This window comes from Parasteatoda tepidariorum, chromosome 4, assembly GCF_982258835.1.
Source record: "Parasteatoda tepidariorum strain Cologne lab strain chromosome 4, Ptep-v5.0, whole genome shotgun sequence".
Classification (NCBI taxonomy): domain Eukaryota; kingdom Metazoa; phylum Arthropoda; class Arachnida; order Araneae; family Theridiidae; genus Parasteatoda; species Parasteatoda tepidariorum.
The window spans coordinates 99,615,760-99,635,180 of record NC_141758.1 but is presented as its reverse complement, the minus strand read 5'-3'; the positions used below and the strand labels follow the sequence as shown (position 1 = coordinate 99,635,180).

Genomic DNA, 19,421 nt, shown 5'->3' with positions numbered 1-19,421 from the left:
AATGTTTAGAAGAAAATGGTGCTGGTGTCTCTTATTGTTTCAAACACTTTTGATCAGATATAAGAAGTTATTTTTAATATTATTTGGACCACCAAAAAATAAGTAAAAAAATAGTGTTTAAATTTTTTCATCTCTAATTAGTGAATTTATACTGTAATATTGATATTTTTCGAACCTGATTTTTTTAAATAAAAAAAAAAATTAAAGCTAGTAAACATACTAAAAATTGTCTCGAATTCGCTTCCACTTTTAAAATGTTTTTCATGCATTTTCAGAATTAGGTCTTTAAGCAATACGTTTTCTTAATAAGTGTTGAAAGATTTTGATAGTAAGGCAAACAAACCATTCAATATAATTTTTTTTTTTAAAAATTTGAATTTTTAAAAATATGCATGTATAAATAGTTTGTTTTAATACTCAATATATTATCTGTTTTGCACTTAACTGAATAAATAACAAAAGGACAATTGTTTTGTAATTGTTTTTTATTAATCTCATACTTTAATTTTTTTTTCTTTCTCTGCATTTCATGAATTGCTGTAAAGGTTTCAAATCTTTATATTAAGTTTAAATTTTAAGATTAAATTAATTATAAAATTAAAAAATTTCTTCTCTGTTAAGATAGTTGGTTTCTTTAACACATTTTATAATTTTTTTAAAATAAACAAAGCATATTCCTATTTATAAAAGTATTTTCTTAAAATATCTTTTAAAACATATTTTATATTTTTTAAAAACCTCTTTTTTTTAGAATAGTATCATTCACCCACATTTAATAAATACTTTTATAACTAATGAAAAAAATAAGGTCCAAAATCGTCAGATAATTTGATTTTAGGAAAGCAAAAAAATCTGGGAATTGTCAGGGAATGATATAAATTTCTGCCAAAGCATAGAAAAATCTTTCCAAAACCCTGGAAAATAATCAGTTCTAAACAGTATGGTATAATAAGTAGCCAATGAGGTTCAAAGTAAATACGATAAACATCTATTTTTATAGTTCCATGTGAAAAATGTGCTACAACATGGTACAATTTTCTTAAATTAATTTAAATTAGAATATTACTTCAAACTTCTTAATAAGAATAATCTTATTTTCATTATAATAAACTTTTTTCTTAAAATAAAGCTTTTTGTATTTATTAATATTGATTCTTAATGAGAAATAAGATCTATAATGAGACTACTTTACTAATCCTATTTTCCCGTTTTTGTGCAAAATCTATTATTTATCTTTTTCTTAATTTATTATTTTGAGTTTCTATTTTTATATCATTGTTTATTCTAAAATATACCTGTTATGCCTTCACCTGTAGTGCCTGAAAGTGTATACATGACATATTTTCTATAAAAACTTTCATTGTTTAATGAATATATATATATATATATATATATATATATATATATATATGGGTCTGGTTCATTTCACCGACAGACGTAAAAATAGTCATTTGAAAAAAAGAATTCTTACATGACACTTTCCTTACTTTGTCAACAATATACCAACTTCGAAATTTAAACCTAAATGATAATTTGTAAAATTAACTAATCTCACTGCTCGAACAATATTCCAGCACCAACGTATGATGGCGCACAGCCGGCAACAAGAACAAACATTAATTAACAAGTAAAAAGAGACCAAATCGGGACTACCAAATAAGCGAGTTCTTCCTAAATCTAGCAACCATGTCACCTTTTTTTTTTTAAACAATACATCTATTAATAACTAAAACAAATTTTCACTTCAAACTCACCAGAATTACTTAATATTATAATATCTTATGAAATTCTGCAGATTTGAGCTCAAAAACTGTATAGTTAGGTTGTTTAAATAAAAACAAGTATCTGTTTGATCTGTACAATTATCTGTATCGCAGAATAAGCAGTGGTAAGCAGCTGTATACTTTTTAACCGGATGTAGAGCACGTCAAGAGCTCAAGATGTTTACATTTGTATTGAAAACACCATCCATTCTTCTTTATTAACTCAGCCTTTTGTTGGTCACGACCTACTTTAGAATATTTTACCATTCTGTTCCTCCAATTGTTTACTTTTAGTGTTTTGAAATCCCCAATAATGCCCACCTTAGTTTGGGACTGTCTCTGAATCCATTCTCCATTTGGTAGATTGTCCAATGAATTTGATGCCATTTACTTTAATGTGGTTTACAATATTAGCTTCTTTGTACAATCAGTGTTGTAACGTACCATTATGGTCACTGATATTCCTTTAATAATGGCCATTGATATTCTGATATTGATCCAAAATCCTTTTCAAAACTTTCAGTGCCAGCTAGTTAATTTTTATGAGATTTAGATATTGCAGAGGTCTCTGATCAATGTGTGGACAAAGGTCAAGCGATGATTTTCGTTTTAATAATTTTGATAAGAATGTTGAAAATGTCATGGTCTATCGCCATAGCAAGTGTTAGGAAATCAAAATGTCCAAAATAAAGAACAAAAGCACAGAAACAAAATCAACAATTAAATTTATTACTCATAAAATTTTTCAACACAATGATCAAACTTTCATTCAATCCATTAAATCTATTAAAAGATAAACATTCCACATATCAAATTAGTAAATGAATTGTGGCAGTGATTCAATGAAGAAAATAATACAAATTCAATTAGAAATGAACTACACTGTCTTTAACAAGACACATACAATGTGAATAAATTAATACTTTAAACAGTGTTCCTTGAATCATGATTTAACCATCTAATTTAGAAAGCAAAAAAATATTGATTTAAATCAAATATTTTTTAGATAAATAATATTTTTAAACTGCAATTGAAAAAAAATAGTTAAAAAATTTTTTATTGGTTTTTATTGTTTTAAAACATGCTGCTGAGTTAGATTCAATTAGCAAAATTTCATAAGAAAAAAAAAAAACATGGGAAATTTATTTTTTGATTTTTAATATGTTAATGATACATTTCTATTACATTTTAATGAATCAATTTTTAAAGTAGCAATATAGTTTGAGATGTTTTTTAACGATATATTTTTAGTTAAATTTCAATTACGATTATAGAAGTTTACTGATTAAAAACTAAGATTTTTGAAGCATCTTTGAAAAATTTGTGATTTAAATAAAAAAAAATTAAATAAGTTGTTCAAATCGAAAAAAAAGGACATTAAAGAAAGAGAAATTAAAATATACCCTTTAAAACAAATTTGTATTGTACATAAACATAAATAGGAATTCAGTGTCTTTCATAAAAACTTCTATGAAAAAACCCTCATATGGCAGATTAACACAAATGCTTAAGTGTGGTCCATAATGGACTGTTTCTATTAAAGGGTGACGTTTTTCTATACTGTGATCTTAAAAATATTGTAATAAACCGATATTGAGTCCAAGACAATTTGATTGAAACAAAAGTTATTATTTAAACCTTCATAAGGTCTTTGCAAACCCACCAACTTTATTAATATATTAAATGTGGATGGGAAGCTATATTCCCACTTCGGCCATCTGCTGATAACTTCAGAAAATGAAGGTCTATATTTACATAAATGTGGGTAATAGTAAGGATTAGCCAGAGGTTAGGAAAAAGAGACCAATAAAGGCGAAGTAGTTTTAAAAATGTATCAACTTTTTAACTGAATTATATTGTCCATGAAATTAAATTAACAAAATATAGTACAGAACCCGTTATCCGGAAATCAGAAAACCAAAAAACCGGAACGAAATTCGATACATTTTCCCGCAATTTTAAAAAAGAAAAAAATTTTCCTCTTAAGATTTTAGGATTTTTCTTTCTTTTTTGAAAGATTTTTTACCTTACCATCATTTTGGAAATAATTATTAGTGTATTACTTCATAATTTTTTCTTCTTTTTAAGATTATTTCCAAATATTTAATTTTTTTTAGTTGGGTTTAACAATAAAAAAACGGCTTTTTGTAGCGATTCAGAAAACCGGAAATATCAGTTATCCGGAATAGCGATGGTCCCGCTCGTTCCGGATAATCGGTTCCCTACTGTACTATTTTTTGGTACTGGTGCTTTTTTAACCGAAGAAAACATCGTGTGCTGCTTTATAAAAATGATAAAATGGAGCTTTTCAAGGTGTAATAAATATACGATTGATCCTTAAGAGAACGCCATACCTTTGAAGGAAATTCTCTTTCTCCTTCATTATTAATTTAAAAGAAAGAAAAAGTGAGTTCAGACAAACCTAGAGTAGGTCATGAAGTTTCAATTGTTGGAAAAAATACTTAAAAATATTAAAATGCAAACAAATTATTAGAAGAGAACTTCTCTATTGTGTAATCCTAAGTTATCATCTCATCATTTATTTTCATTTGTATATTTTAAAATTTTATTTTCAGTATTTGAAACTCCATGGCTTACTCCAGGTTAGTCTGAACTCACTTTTTCTGTACTTTATATTTCAAATTAGTAATGAAGGAGAAAGAGAATTTGCGAGGAAAACTTTTTTCGCAGTATGCAGGGCATCTGCTACATTTTAGATTTTCAAATTCATGACTTTTCATGATTTTCCATGACTAATTCCAAGAATTTTTTTGTGACTTAACGAAGTTGCTATTTTCTCCAATAAAAACGCAACAATAAATTAAAAAAAGCATTATAATAACATTATTCGAAATAGGCATAACCAAAACTATTATACTCTTCATCTTCATATTTAGAGATTTTAAACTTAAAAAACAGAGTAAGGAAAGAGTTGAAACAATGAAATAGCTGAAAAAAATACAAAAGCAAAAAAAAAAAAAATTTTCTGCAGAATTATATTCTAAAGATACTTTTCTTGTTCATCAGAAAAGAAAGAAATACTCCCGATTTCTGCTCAGTCCGGAATAAAAAAAAATTCGCCAATAACTGGTTTGCTTCAACTAGAATTTTAAATTTATAAAATTAAAAAAATAAAATAATAATAAAAACTCTTAAGTCGCAGAAGAGAGTTTAAGGGATAATTTGCTCTAGAAATGATATTTTTTCTTTCATTTTTTGAAAGAACACCATAATTTTTAAAGAACATGATAAAATCATTTTATATTCAAATAAAATATGACTGAGTGGTGATTTTGTTAGAAATTCAGATATTTGGAACAGGATGAAATTAGGGGGAGGGAGATTCCATTTTAAAAATTAGATTTTTCGGAGATCTAAATCCATGACTTTCCATGATTATTTTTAAAAAATAGTAAAAATTATGACATTTCATGACAAATGTTGTTCAATACCAAAATTCATGACTTTCCATGATTTTTCATGACTTTCCAGGCGCGCGGATACCCTGAGCATGGCATCCTTTAAAGTTTGTCTCTCATTGCTAATAAGGCATCCTGTGTGTTTGTAAAGTGAAATATTGTCTCATAAATTCAAGGAACACGGCTAAAGAAATTCAGTTAATGAATTAAAATAAGTGATTTTTTAAAGATACAAAAAAATACGCATTTCTTTAGTGAATGTACAAACGCAGGTTGAAAATCTTGCTAGCATTAATTCCTGAAAAAGAAAACAGTTCATTACTTAACTATAAGCAATTCAATACATCATTTTAAATCAAATACTTTAAAATAGAAAATGAAAAGAAGTTCAAAAAAAGTTAGAGTCAAAAGAATAAATGACCATGATTACTCCTTTAAAAGGTTAAAGCCTTTCATTCTGGCTCAATTGCGCGAATAGACATAAGCTTTATATCACATGTCAAAATCTCAGTTTTTTATTTTATATTTCATAACAGTCATTGAACAGCCGACCCAATTTTCGGGTTTACGACTACTAACGTTCAACTACGTAGCCTTGTCATTTTGAACCCAATCCAGAAGACAAGGTAACTCCTGGATCGAGTATTGGGAGAAATTTGCCTTCGTAGAGAACTTTTTTGATGGAACTAACCCGCATTTGCTTTAAATGGTAAGGAAGATCACAAGAACCTCCCATGGTCCGTCTGCAACTGAGGATATTTCACATCAGTACTGTGGTCGGTGCAAGCCAGATGCAGAATTCGTATCAACTGGGATTCAAACCCGGTTCACTTCATTAGAAGGTGAATGATCTATTTTCGAGCCATAGTGGCTCAAATTCACAGTTTAAGAAGCACATGTAACATAAGAAAACGTACATTCTCTTAATAAACACTGCTTTAAAAATAAAAAAGATTTGAAACTTCAAGCCATCAGTTAGAACATTTTTAAATTTTATGGAATGGAAAATAGCGTAACAGCTTTTTGATTAAAACAGATCACATTTTACTAAAATAAGAAAACTGGTGCAAGTTATACCAGTTTCTAGAGATTTAAAGAATCCTGCCTTAAGATACAGGTACAATATGCAATGATGAGTCTTTTGGTGGTTAAGTTATAGTTTTTTATTGTTATTTTTGCCACATCTCTGGAATCTATCAAAATCTGGCTCAAATCAAAATCTGCACACAATTATGAAACTCCTTCAAAGTTGATATAATAAAAAATTAATTTTTTAAAACACTACATTCCTATTATGTACTTAAACAATGAAAAGAATTTCTATACCGTGATAGCAGAGAAGTTGTACTAATCTTAAATTATTAATCTTATCTTCTTATTTGTAATTTTTACTTTTCATTCGCATTCTTACTTTACTTGAGGAGAAAAATGAATCCTTAGTTCTGACAAGGTCAGAAAGAGCTCAAGGAAAAAATTAACAATTCAATAATAATCAGTACTTTTTTTTTAGTGCGTGTTTCAACTTCTACAATCATTGACGCCTCTCTAAAAATATTTCAAGACTGATTTTATTGATACTTTTTTTTTTACCAATTAACGCAATCTAGAGTTGTTTACCAGAATTTTCGGAAATCTACAGCTCACTGCCTCCAAAAAAACAAATAATGCTATAATTAATGAACTAGTTTAATATAGCTGAAATATCTTCCTTAAATATCCCATAGATTGCACATTGAGTGGTCACAATTTTTTAAAAGGTAAAAATAAGAAACAAAATTCTCTGTAGTTTCCCACTTTCTAAAGAGAAACTCAAAATTCCCTGTATTCTCCCTATGATATTAGGTTATTTTTAAAACCCCTGTATTTACCAGGTTTACCCGTTTTCCCTGTGGAGGGGCAACACTGACAATACATATTTCACAACATTTAATTAAATCTTAACAAAGAAAGAAAAAAAACGTTAAATGAACTTTACTTAACATAACCTTACTGTAAAATGAAATTTATGCATACCTTTTAATGACAGTAGCTGCATTTTGGATGACACCTGACACCATTTACCATACATTTGCAACCTCCACTCGTATCTCCTTTTCCCTATTTATTATAATAAAAATGCTTTACACAGATACAGGAATACAGAATAAAAATAATAACAGAATACTTTACAGAAATAAATTCTACCCACAAATAAAAGATTTGTAGGTAGCAGAATTAACAAAACAAATCTAAAGCACTATCTTCATATCCCATTGCTTGATATCTTAAGGCAGTCTGACAAAGATAATTACCGTAAAAATTCAGCTTAATCTAACATACAAGCATCAAAACTTGAAAATATAAGGTCCTTAAAGTTCTTGGAGGTGTTCTCTCAAATTAGCTTTTTAATTTTTATTAGAAACAAGTTTGGATAAGTTTTTTTTAAAAAAGAAAGAGTCTCGACAATCAGTTTGATTACTTTTTAAAAATAAAACTTGAGATGAAAAATAAATCAGCAGGTGCTTTGTTGTATTTTTGCTAGCGTAATTAATAGTGTTGTGGTGACCCATAACTATTTTTCCTTTTCTTTATGCGTCAATCACAATTTTCACGAAGTGAAACTTTTAATTTGAAACTGAAACCCAAAATTGGGAACAGAAACTAAAATCTACTGTCTATCAAAATTCTAATCCAATAATATAATTTCTCAAATTAAATCTAGCCAATCATTGCACATTAAAGGTATGGCTAATTCATTTCTCTGGTGAGATCCGAACCGAACACAGCATCTTTCTCTGCTAAAACTCATTGCAAACGGACGTTCAGTCCTATCTCTCTATAATTTTATTATTTTACCGTAGCGTATGTGTTTGTGATGTGGTTAATAAAATCTTAATGTTTAACCTGTAAACCTTCTGATACTTTAAGTGTATCTACACACAACAATACCATAGTGTGTTACACTCACCAGCAGGGGTGCCACTCTATAAAAATTTCGAGACTGAACTTATTTTTTGACCAAATAATACTGTCTAGCATTGTTTACCAAACTTTTAGAAATTCATAGCTCACTGACACCAAAATTTATCTTTCCTTGATAATAATAATAGTCTACATATTAAACTAATCATTTGATTATTTTTTCAAATTTTTTTCTCTTTATTTTATGTTTTTTTAGCAAACAAAACGAAAATAAGAGCTAACCTTGTATATTTTTTTTAAAACTATTACTGAACAACCTGAAACCATTCATATCTCTATTTTTCACTTCACCATTACTTATTTTCTGTTCTAGCACAATAATTTCTTTCTTTTTTAAAAAAATATTCTTGATTTAAATTTGGCCAGCATGACAATAGGTTATTGTGGGGTAAGCAAACTCAAGCAGATTTAAATTCAGCAATAGTACAAATTCAATTACACAAGTAGATGAAGTTCAATCAATCCCATTTGTCAAGACTTTAAGAATAAGATTTAGTGAAGCTGACAAAAAGAACATAAATAAAAGTAATGACATCACTACCATATCATATGTTTTCATTAGGATATGACATAATAATTTTTATTTTAATCAAAAAAAATTTACATTTTTAATGAACAAAAAAGAAAATTTGATTTTATTGGTAAAATTTATTAGTCCACTGATTTTCTCACGACTGAAGAGTGGCACCCATGCTCACCAGTCAGTGTAGAAAGTAATAATAAAAAAGAAAAATCTATTTTACACAATGACTACACCGTTTAGTATGCATTTGCAACTCCATTTACACAATTGAATATCAAATATATCATGATTTACATTTCCTACATCAAATACAATTAGCAAATATATAATTTTGGGCAAAGATTGCAAGTTTCTTCCATAGGGGTAAAGAACTGAGAAAAAAGAAAACATAGGAAAAAAACACCTTCTAGAGGAAATAGCAAATTTAATATGATTTACATTTTTCTACTGCAAATAAAATTGGCAACTATAGAAGGCAAAGAGGGCAAGTTTCTTCCATAGGGGTAAAGAAAACATTGAGATAAAAAACTGTCCTAGAAGAAATAAGTTTCTTCCAACCCATGCGTAAAAATTAGAAGAAACTTTTTCCTTAAAAAAAAACATTAAATTTTCTTATTGATTAACTATATAATTTTTCAACTTTATTATAAATAAATGAAAACTAAAAAGTATAAATTACAAAAAATAAATTAGAAAAGTATAATTTATTATGCGTAAAAATTAGAAGAAACTTTTTCCTTAAAAAAAACATTAAAATTTCTTATCGATTAACTATTTAATTTTTCAACTTGATTATAAATAAATGAAAACTAAAAAGTATAAATTAGAAATAAATTTCATGAATTTCCTTAGTTAAAATAAGTAGTATTTTAAGAAAAAGAGTACAGCGAAAAATAATTTTATAATTACATAACTTTTAAAATATTAATTTAAATTTTATCAATACAATTTAAAATAACACTTCATTTACTTAACATAAACACTGCTAAAAATCACACACTCGATTCCTAATTAGAAACAGCCTATCAATTTTTTAAATCGAATGCTGTTAAATATGAATACTGCCATGCAAGCAGAAAAACAATATAAGCGCTTCGTAATTGAAGTGGCTTGGCAACTACTATTACTATTAACACAAAAATTAAATTATATGAAACTAATGAAACAAAATTTATTTTAGAAAAAAAATTGCAATAAGAAGTTCACCATACAAAATGCCAAATACATAAATTATCTTAATTTTGAATTTCTTGTTGCTTATGTTTATTTTTTAATCTCATGACATAATACACATACCAACTACTAAATAAAATGATATATAGATTATAAAATTATACATAAATCTAACATAAATAACATGAAAATTAATACCTTAAAAAAATAACTTTGCAGAAGAATATTAAATTAAATTTGCTTAAATTTTAATTAGTTTTATGGTACTCATTTCAAAATAATTGTATTGGTTATTTTTAGCTTCTACAAGCTTCTTATTTCTCAGTTTCTATCAGTATTTCGGAAGAAATAGGTCGTACATCTCTGTTTTAAGGAAACATAATTTAGAAATAAATTTATAAATAATTTCGAGAAAATCTGCTTCTAGTGAAGAGGAAGGGTAAAATGCAGAAGTCATTTTATTGAGAAAATTCTTCACAGTTGAGAATGATATTTCAAATATAAAATATGCTGAAAGTAAAAACGGTATACAGACAACAATAAATCAATTCAGAACTCATGAGATGCTGAAAAAAAGAATATTCTAAAAAATATGAATTAAGAATGATGGAAAGAACGGAAAAGAGAACTCCATTTCAAAATTTAAAAAAATGTTGAGATTCATATAGAATCTAGCAGTATTTTTCGATCACAAGGTGGCAAGCAAAGGAAGTTAAAAAAAAGAAAAAGGACTTTTGATTTTTAAAACAAAAAAAAATGGCAAAATAGTTTCTAGCAAATAAAAATAGTAAAGTTATTTTTTTTAAAGAAAATGAAACTTATGAAAACTTAGTATACAAATTTTTCTTAAATTGTGGCAGAGGAAATATTTAACTATTTAGTTTAAAACTTTACATTGATTAAAAATATATATAAAAAAAATTTTTTTTTGCTAAAGTGGTTCCAAAGACGCGACCATACGTAAAAATGTAAAAATAACATAAATAAATAAAAATAACTAAATTTTTAGAGAATCTGCACTAATTATTCAAACTACAAAAAATATAAATCCTCAAATCATAACAATTTCAATCATTAGATAAAAGGTTATTTTGGTCATTACATTTTTTCATTGTGCACATAAGTAATGAGAGAAAAGACTGTTTAATTACACAAGCTAAGTTTAATTACACAAGTTAAGACAAGCTTTAAATGAACTTTTGCATCATCAATAAATATCAAAATTTTTAGGATGAATTATAAAAATAAATATACTGACCCCCGGACCCCAGCGAGGACCTTTAGTCACCCAGCAAACTTCAGTGTGACACATTGAGCATTTCAACCAATCACAGCCCCATTTCTTCATGAGAATAACTTGACACTGAGGACATTCCATCGCTTCTCCACTTTGCACCATATTCTAATTTAAATAGAAAAATCATTAAATTATCATTTCAATAAACTTGAATTTAGGTACAAAAACCCTTTAGAAAGTTGGGTTAATGCAATTTGAAAACTAAATTTATCAATTTTGCAAAATTTGTTTTAAAATTTAAAAAAAAAAAAAAAAATATTCCACTCAGCTTGGAATTAGATTTAGAAGTTAGTGTATTTTTAATATTGTCTAATAATTTACCAATGAGGCTAACTTAAAAAACCTCATTAATATCAGAGTTACAAACTTTGCATAATATTTTGAATATAGAATTAAAATGTTGCAAAAATAACAGCAAAATTACAATAAAAAAATTAGCCAAAAAGTTTCTGATTTAATTTTAAAAAACTTACAAATTTTACAATATAATATAAAATTAAATAAAGTTTTCGTGGTTCTCCTCTCTATGTAACACAAATCCTCAGTGGTAGACGGATCATAGGTTAAAGTCCCTTAGCCATCAGGCTAACCGTGGGAGGTTTTCGCGGTTGTCCACCCTATGTAATGCAAATCCTCATTGGTGGACGGATCATCGGTTAGAGTCTCCTTGCTGTCAGGCTAACCGTGGAAGGTTTTCCTCTCCATGTAATGCAAATGCGGGTTAGTTCAATCAAAAAGTCCTCCACGAAGGAAACATGGGTGCAAGTTGGAAAAAAGGTCAAGACTGAAAATTTTTTGACTGAAATACCTAACATACACAATACCCCCTCGACATATGCAAACTATCAAAGAAAGCTTTACCATAATACATCAAGTTTAAATACTGTACAAAAAATATTTATTCATCTGTCTTTTGATAAAATAACAACAGGACATAAGAAAGTAGACCAATAACGTAGACTCAAAAAATATTTTTAAGGACAGAATAAAAAAATTTCCGATTTACGTCTTCGAGTCAGTCTTGTTTCCGTCTTACTTCCGTCCGCGGACATTTTCGAAAGACGGAAGACTTGTACCCATGGAAGGCAAATGCCTCCCAATACTTGATCCAGTTATTCCCTTGTCTTCTGAATTGGATTAAAAATTACAAGGCTACAGCATTGAACATTAGTAGTCGTAAACCCAAAAATTAGGTTGGCCGTTCAACAATTGCTATAAAATAAAAAAATAATAAAATAAAAATCATAAATTTTCAGTGTTAAAATACCTGTAAATATTCTTTAGTTTTCTTTGCTTCCTCATTAGTATCACAGCTAAAAGCAACAAAGTCCTGATATTGCTTACAGTTTCTACCTTCATGTATGGCAGCACATGTCAGACAATTTGTCTTTTTGCAAACAGGACAAACAAATGTGTTGACATTGTCTTCAAAAAGGCACCAACCAGGGCAGTCAGGTGTTTTGCAGTGAAAACTATCAAGGGCTTGACTTTCAGCCAGAGCCATACTTCTCTGAAGGTGTTTCTCATATATTTCTGGTGTGACCAACTAAAAAATAGTACAATATAAACTATGTAAAATAATCGACAACTGAACAAAAATTTTACAAAAAAATAGTTGGATAAAAAATTTGGGCTAACACCAAACTCTTTACCTTTAATGAAAATTTCACAAGATCTCAACGTTTCTGTATAAAGATTTTGAAAAAGCTTTAGAACGGCATCTATTTCAACTGTTTAAATTTAGACTAAATGTAGAGCCACAGAGAAGTTCATACTTTAAAACGTAAACTTGAGAATTTTTTTATGTAAAAAAAAAATCTATTAAGTATAAGCAGGGGTCTGTCCAGACATTTTGTGAAGGGTCCGTTTTTCGTGAAATTGTGGAAAAATTACTCACATTCTTTCAACCACGGTCCGCTTTTATGAATTTGTGCAAATAGGGTCCGGTTATTGCAAAACACTTTTTCAATGAGTTTTTAAATTGTAAATAAATACAAGATTATGCTCAACACTGTAAAATTATAATTAAAAAAATTACATTTTCAAAAATAAACAGCAATCGCTGCTTCTAAATTAGAAATGCAACATACAAATACTTGGTATTTAGCCTATACTGCTGAACGCAGAAAATTAATTTCGGATGAATAATGGAAGAATCGTCTGCCGAAGACAAAACTTAGTTCGTTTACATCCATCTTTTTTGCTTTCTGCCCTGGGAAGGGTTTAGTCCAAAATCAGGAAATACGGAATTTCTCGGAGCACAATCATCATCATCTCTGTTAATCTAACTATTTCATGAAATTCCACAGTAATGCTCATTAAATAATAAATTTAAGAGAGTGATAAATAACATTTTACTGACACATTTAATTTCTCGTTCCTGAAGATGACTTTCACAGGAGTACTCATCATTTCGAAAGGGACATTTTATTTGAGCTGTATCTGAATACTGTATTGAACCAGCAAGGCATTCTCTATAAAAGATAGAAAAACAAATTTGTTTCACAATTGTATTTTCTTATAAAAATTAGCAACACATATTTGCAAAATCTAAAAGAATAATATTAGCAAATAATGACTTTTTAATTATTATTACTTATTGTAGATCAATTTTTACAAATCTTCCAATAAAAAGCTGATAACCAATAAATACAGACGAATAACCAACCAACAAGTTTTATTAATGCTCATAATAAATAAGCACAGCATTCCTAAATTCATGAAAATGTAAATAATGTTTTTAACTGGCTTTCCTTTTCATAGAAAGAATTATTTCCTAAAAAGGTTGAATTTTTTAACCATGTATATAATTGGTTTCTAAATTTAGAACAATCAAATTTTAATTAAAATAAAAGATGTTGGATCAAAAGTTCTTCAAATCAATTTTTAATTGTATTCATAAGAAAATGGGATATTCTGGACAGGGTGCGCAGCCAAACATTTTAACAAAAAATAAGCACCTTTTAAGTACTTCTTAAGCACTCAAAAAATATTTTTAAGCACTATATACACTAACAAAACGCAAAATAATTTTCAATGACTTTACATGATCATGATAAAACAATTCATTTCTGACAAAGAACTCTTTTCTTGATTATATTAGCTACCATAAAATGAGCGAGAAATTTTTCGATTCCATTTCAAATGAAGCCTGAAATTGAGAATATCTTGCAAAATGCAGCAGAGTTGCACATAAGAGTGCAATAATTACAATGAGCCCTGAGCCATCATGGCTCTTTACACAAATATAGTCAAATAAAAGATAAATATAATGGCAAATCTTTAAAAAAATTTTAAGCTGTGATATTAATTTTCTTAAATTTGTTTTAGGCTCAGAGCCTGTTAGAATTATTAAATTACAGAAAACTTAAATGAATTGCAAAATTAACCCTACATTTAAACACAAAAATAAAACTTCCTAGAATATTAAGCTTGTTCACACATCGCATTGTAAGCAAAATCTAAAAGGAGGAATACACCGGAAGTTCTCCAAATTTATTCCAGTTTTAAGAGGCTTGTTATAGTTTACATTCAGTCAAACGGAGGAATACACTGGAAGTTCTCTTAATTTATTCCAGTTTTAAGAAGCTTGTTATAGTTTACATTCAGTCAAACGGAGGAATACACCGGAAATTCTCTAAATTTATTTCAGTTTTAAGAAGTTTGTTATAGTTTATATTCAGTCAAAAGGAAGAATACACCGGAAATTCTCTAAATTTATTCCAGTTTTAAGAAGCTTGTTATTGTTTGCATTCAGTCAACCATCCATAGTCAGTAAGTCTAGCAGTCTAAATTATTTTTGTTAAAAAAGAAAACTCAGAGCCAGTCTCAAGTTGTTTAAAGCAATGATTTTTTATTTATAGTTATACCAAAAAATTTTCTACGGCTGCCTGAATTTTCTCCGAACTTTGTACATGCGATCGGATAGATTCTGCACCCCTGTTAAAAACTACTGACATGAATCACATTAATTTGCTATTAATGTTAAAAATGAGAGTTGTCATACTTGCAAAAGCTATGCAAACAGTCTTGAAGAATAACGCCTTCACCATTTGCCACATTCATCATACAGATTGGGCATTCAAAGGACTCCACATTCGAAACCAGGTCGACATCATCTAATGCAACGAGTGTGCGGTAGTCATTCTTTTTCTCAAAATCTGCTTCCCAAGCTTTGTGAAATTCAGATTTCTAAAAATGATTACAATTAAATACTTTAAAAAAACTGTAAAAACTTTTAGTCATGTTATTTCATTTGTCTTCCTTTTTTAACAAAAAGAAAAAGGTGCTTCATTATTAGGATTCATTTTGCAAGAAACAATATAGTTTATCATGAAACTGCTGCCTTTTAAAATATCTGTTTTGAGATTTTACAAACCGGAATATCTACACTTACGAGAAAAAAGTTTGATTTTACAAATACACTAAAAGGTAAATTGATTGCTACATTTATATTTCATTTTTACTCGATCTACATTTTAACTAAACCTGAGCTACTTTTTTTTATAATTTGCAGAAGGATTTTAAAATATTAGCATACTGTTTCAGCAATTCCGTTTATGTGCATCAAATACGCAAAAATTTTTTGTGAGAATGTAAAAAAAATAATAAGTTCAGATTCGTCCTCTGGGATGTTAAATTCTCGATCACGAAAAAAGGCTTCAACAGTTAAGTAGGCTCAATTAAACTTAAAAATATAGACAATAAAAAAATAATTCTGCTACTAAAAAAATATGAACAATAAGAAAATATTAATGCAAGAAACAGAATACGTAAGGATGAATTTAAAATAATAGAATGCTGCAATTGAAGAACATTAAGTCAAGTGTGCTAAGTGCAAAGTTTGAAAACAGTTTTAAAAAAAAGTCTCGTAAATTTAAATATCCTGGGTCCTGTAGTTCCCATAGCAGAATCGATGTAATTTTATACTCTCAATTTTTTTTTTTGTGTGAAGTTTGTCAGCAGCATATTTGTTTAAACAAAATAGTTTGTTAGTAATATAATAATCCAAACCTGACCGAGAATAAGCCAATTTCTGTCACAATTGTAGGTTTCGCGCTATAGGCACCGAATAAAACTAATGAAGAGAAGTCTTAAAAGTATGTTTAATAAACTTCTCTACTAATCAATAAATTATAATCACTTGACTTATGCTAAATGTCTCATATCCCAAGCTACAAACTTTTTTCTTTAAAATAACACAAAATCAGAAGATATCTTTCTTAAATTTCTTTCTTTAAGTTGACTGTTACAACTTTATATATGTGAAAAATATAAATCTAAAAATTCTTAAAGTATTATTCTTTTACATTCAATACAATGAAAACATGGTGAAAAATATATACATCTCACCTTATTTTGACTCAAAGTTTTCAGCTGATTTGCTTCTTCTTCTTTACGAGAATCCTTTAGATAAAAATGCTCAATATCACCTAAAAGATTATGACATTCATCAAACAAGTTGAATCTTTATACAGGATAAAAATCAACACTTTATATCATTAATAATAAAATGTGGCTGTAAATTTTGTTTAAGTCTTAAAAAAGGTAAAACACTGAATTACAGCTCATTTAATAGATTAATCTAAAAATTATCAGACCTAACATAGAATTTAGGAATTTTAAAACATTAAAATCATGAAATATATCTAACAATTCAACTTAAAAAAAAAAAAGAATAACTGATTCTTTTTATACAGTCCCTTGAAAAATTATTAAACACACTATAAGATTCTGTCACATCTTTTCTTTAGTTTTGACCTCAATTCGTCCATTGACCAAATTTTCTTCTTTACGCAGCTAATGCTAGCTTCTGAAACCTTCAATTTTTGTGATATTTCGCAGTTTGTAAATATTTTAGCATTTGTAAATATTTTAGCGTTTGTAAATATTTCAGCTTTTTCACATGGTGAAAGTTCCCATTTTTTGCCCTTGCTGAAAATGCTCTAATTGATTATTTAAACACTGCACAAAAAATAAACAAATAACTACAAAGTATAAAACTGAGAAACAAATAAACATGGAGCATAAAATCACAGAAGCACGTCCGCAACTGATGCACACGACTGAAACCTGTTTGCACTTGTTTACGTTTGTATATCAATTGTTTAACATAGTAATGCAATACATTAAAAATAAATACAAATAGGAAACAAATAAAAAATCTCTTGAATGAAAACCCATTGCGTGCGTGTTTAAATATATAAGTATTGAAAATAAACTCGTGCAAAATATGTAATTATTAAAAAACTACAGTGAGTCTGATAATTTGTCCAGCAACTGTATATTTATTGATACATGGTTACCATTATGTTGGAAAAGCAGTAAAATAAATAATACATTTTACCCTTCTTTTTCTCAGCTTGTAACCCATTTTCAATTTCCTTAGGTATTTTTCATGTGGGTTCCATCATTTCTAAATTTCTATCTCCCTTTTATTCACTTAATTTAATAAAGAAAAGAACTCAATGAAATTTTTAAACATAATATTTTTTACCTGAAAGACCTTCCACTAATTGCATTAATTCTTAAAACTTTAAAAGTAGGAAATGAGAGATTTTAAATATTTTAAATGCGGCGAAAAATCTTATGTTATTCAGATTTGTCCTAGTAAAAAAGCTTTCAATCATCTTTTAATGATTTGATTTAAAAACAATTCAAATAACAAATTCAATTATCTTGGATTTGTTAAACATTACAAGTGTAGAAATCATATAATAATTTACTTCTGAGAAAACTTTTGTATATTTAATTATACATGATTACCATAATGTTAGAAAAGCAGTAAAATAAAACAAATATATATTTTACCTTTCTTTTTGTCATCTAATAACCCATTCTCAACTTCCTTAGGTGTTTTCATATGAAGCTTGGTATTGATTCTACCAGCAGAATTTTGTTTGTAACGTGAAGGCAAAGATTCCTTGGACATAACATATAAAAGAACAGAGCAACCTGGTTTTGTGACACCATAACTAGCAAGAGAAGCATCATCCTGCACAGCAAATGATTCACCAAAAATCCAGCACTGTTGCAGTCTAGGAAAACTGTATTCTGATTCAACCTGAAATAAAAATCATTACAAAAAATAATTTTAAAAAAATCGATTTTGATTGGTCTAGGTAACATTGAATGTTTAATGAATGATATTTTTAGGTGGGCAAATACAGAAAACGAATTAACCACTCTAAGGGAAAAAGTTATGCACAGATTGTCAGATCACAGAGTATGTCTAAATATGCTTAAAAAAAGCTAAAGTTTAAGTTTTTTTCCAGGCAAATTTTTAATACATATTTTTAGTTTTGAAGGTATTGAAATTGATCGACACAAAACTAAAGCTATTGAAAACTCCAACTCGTGTCGTTGAAATACAAAGATTTATTGGTTCATTAGAAGTTGGTTTAGAAGTTCATTTCTCATAATTAAACTATTTCAGAACTTTTGCATAGACTTCCTTAGAAAAATGTTACTCTGGAATGGTCATCTGATCAAGAAAATGCCTTCTTACATTTGAAAGAAACATTGCAAAAGACGTTAAACATTATGATGTAAATAAACCAGTTGCTGCCAATGTAAGTTCTAACTCTACTGAAGTTGAACCTTTTCAGGAGGGCCGACCAGTTGCTTATTCCATGAAAGCACTCAACAGAGGTACCCGCAAAATCGAAAAAGAAGCTCTGGCTATGTTACACGTGTGTAAAAAAATTTAATGACTATATTTACCACTAGCTAGTAGCTATAGAGACGGATCACAAACGGTTAGAAGCAATTGCTAAGAAGCCTTTACTTTTGGCTTTAATTTGTTTACAGCCTTTATTATTTGATGTGCTAAGGTATTCTTTACAAATGATTTAAAAATGTGGCTCATAGATATCAATACCTAATGCTTTTATAGTTTATCTAAAGTAAGAATTCCCCAAGCCATTCATCTGAATCCATGGTGGTGACTATGGTAACGCGGTATAACTATTTCAAATAGGGGTGTGGAGTCACTGTTTAAGACAGGTTTTGGCGCAGGTCGGTGAGAAACCACGCCGCCCCCTTCACATTCTTACGCTGTGAAAACACATTAAAAATGAATTTTCCATCCATCTGATAGATTGAACTGGTGACTCTTTTGCATGTCTTTTATTATGAACTTGAAACTTTTACATACTTCTTATTGAATTAATTTTTTATTCATGTTTTTATTTTAGAATTTACTTTTTTCGAAAAAGGGAGACATCATGAGACATCTGGAGCATTTTTATTCCTCATTTTGTTTCGGCGACACCAGTCAATAAACG

The 19,421-nt window shown here is 28.3% G+C and overlaps 1 protein-coding gene across 3 annotated transcripts in view; it reads right to left on the bottom strand.

Annotated features, from left to right (window-relative positions):
* Positions 1-4,963: 4,963 nt before the first annotated feature.
* The window catches only part of LOC107450011 (uncharacterized), a 34,799-nt gene continuing 20,341 nt past the window's right edge, over positions 4,964-19,421 (bottom strand). For all 3 annotated transcript variants that reach the window (XM_087161807.1, XM_087161808.1, XM_087161809.1), the window contains 8 exons: positions 17,947-18,199; positions 16,489-16,568; positions 15,143-15,327; positions 13,499-13,610; positions 12,404-12,682; positions 11,098-11,241; positions 7,196-7,279; positions 4,964-5,480 (listed from right to left, as the gene is read on the bottom strand). In XM_087161807.1, coding sequence (XP_087017933.1) covers positions 7,199-7,279; positions 11,098-11,241; positions 12,404-12,682; positions 13,499-13,610; positions 15,143-15,327; positions 16,489-16,568; positions 17,947-18,199 — 1,134 coding nt within the window. In that variant the 3' untranslated portion in view covers positions 4,964-5,480; positions 7,196-7,198. The remainder of the gene's footprint in view (positions 5,481-7,195; positions 7,280-11,097; positions 11,242-12,403; positions 12,683-13,498; positions 13,611-15,142; positions 15,328-16,488; positions 16,569-17,946; positions 18,200-19,421) is intronic.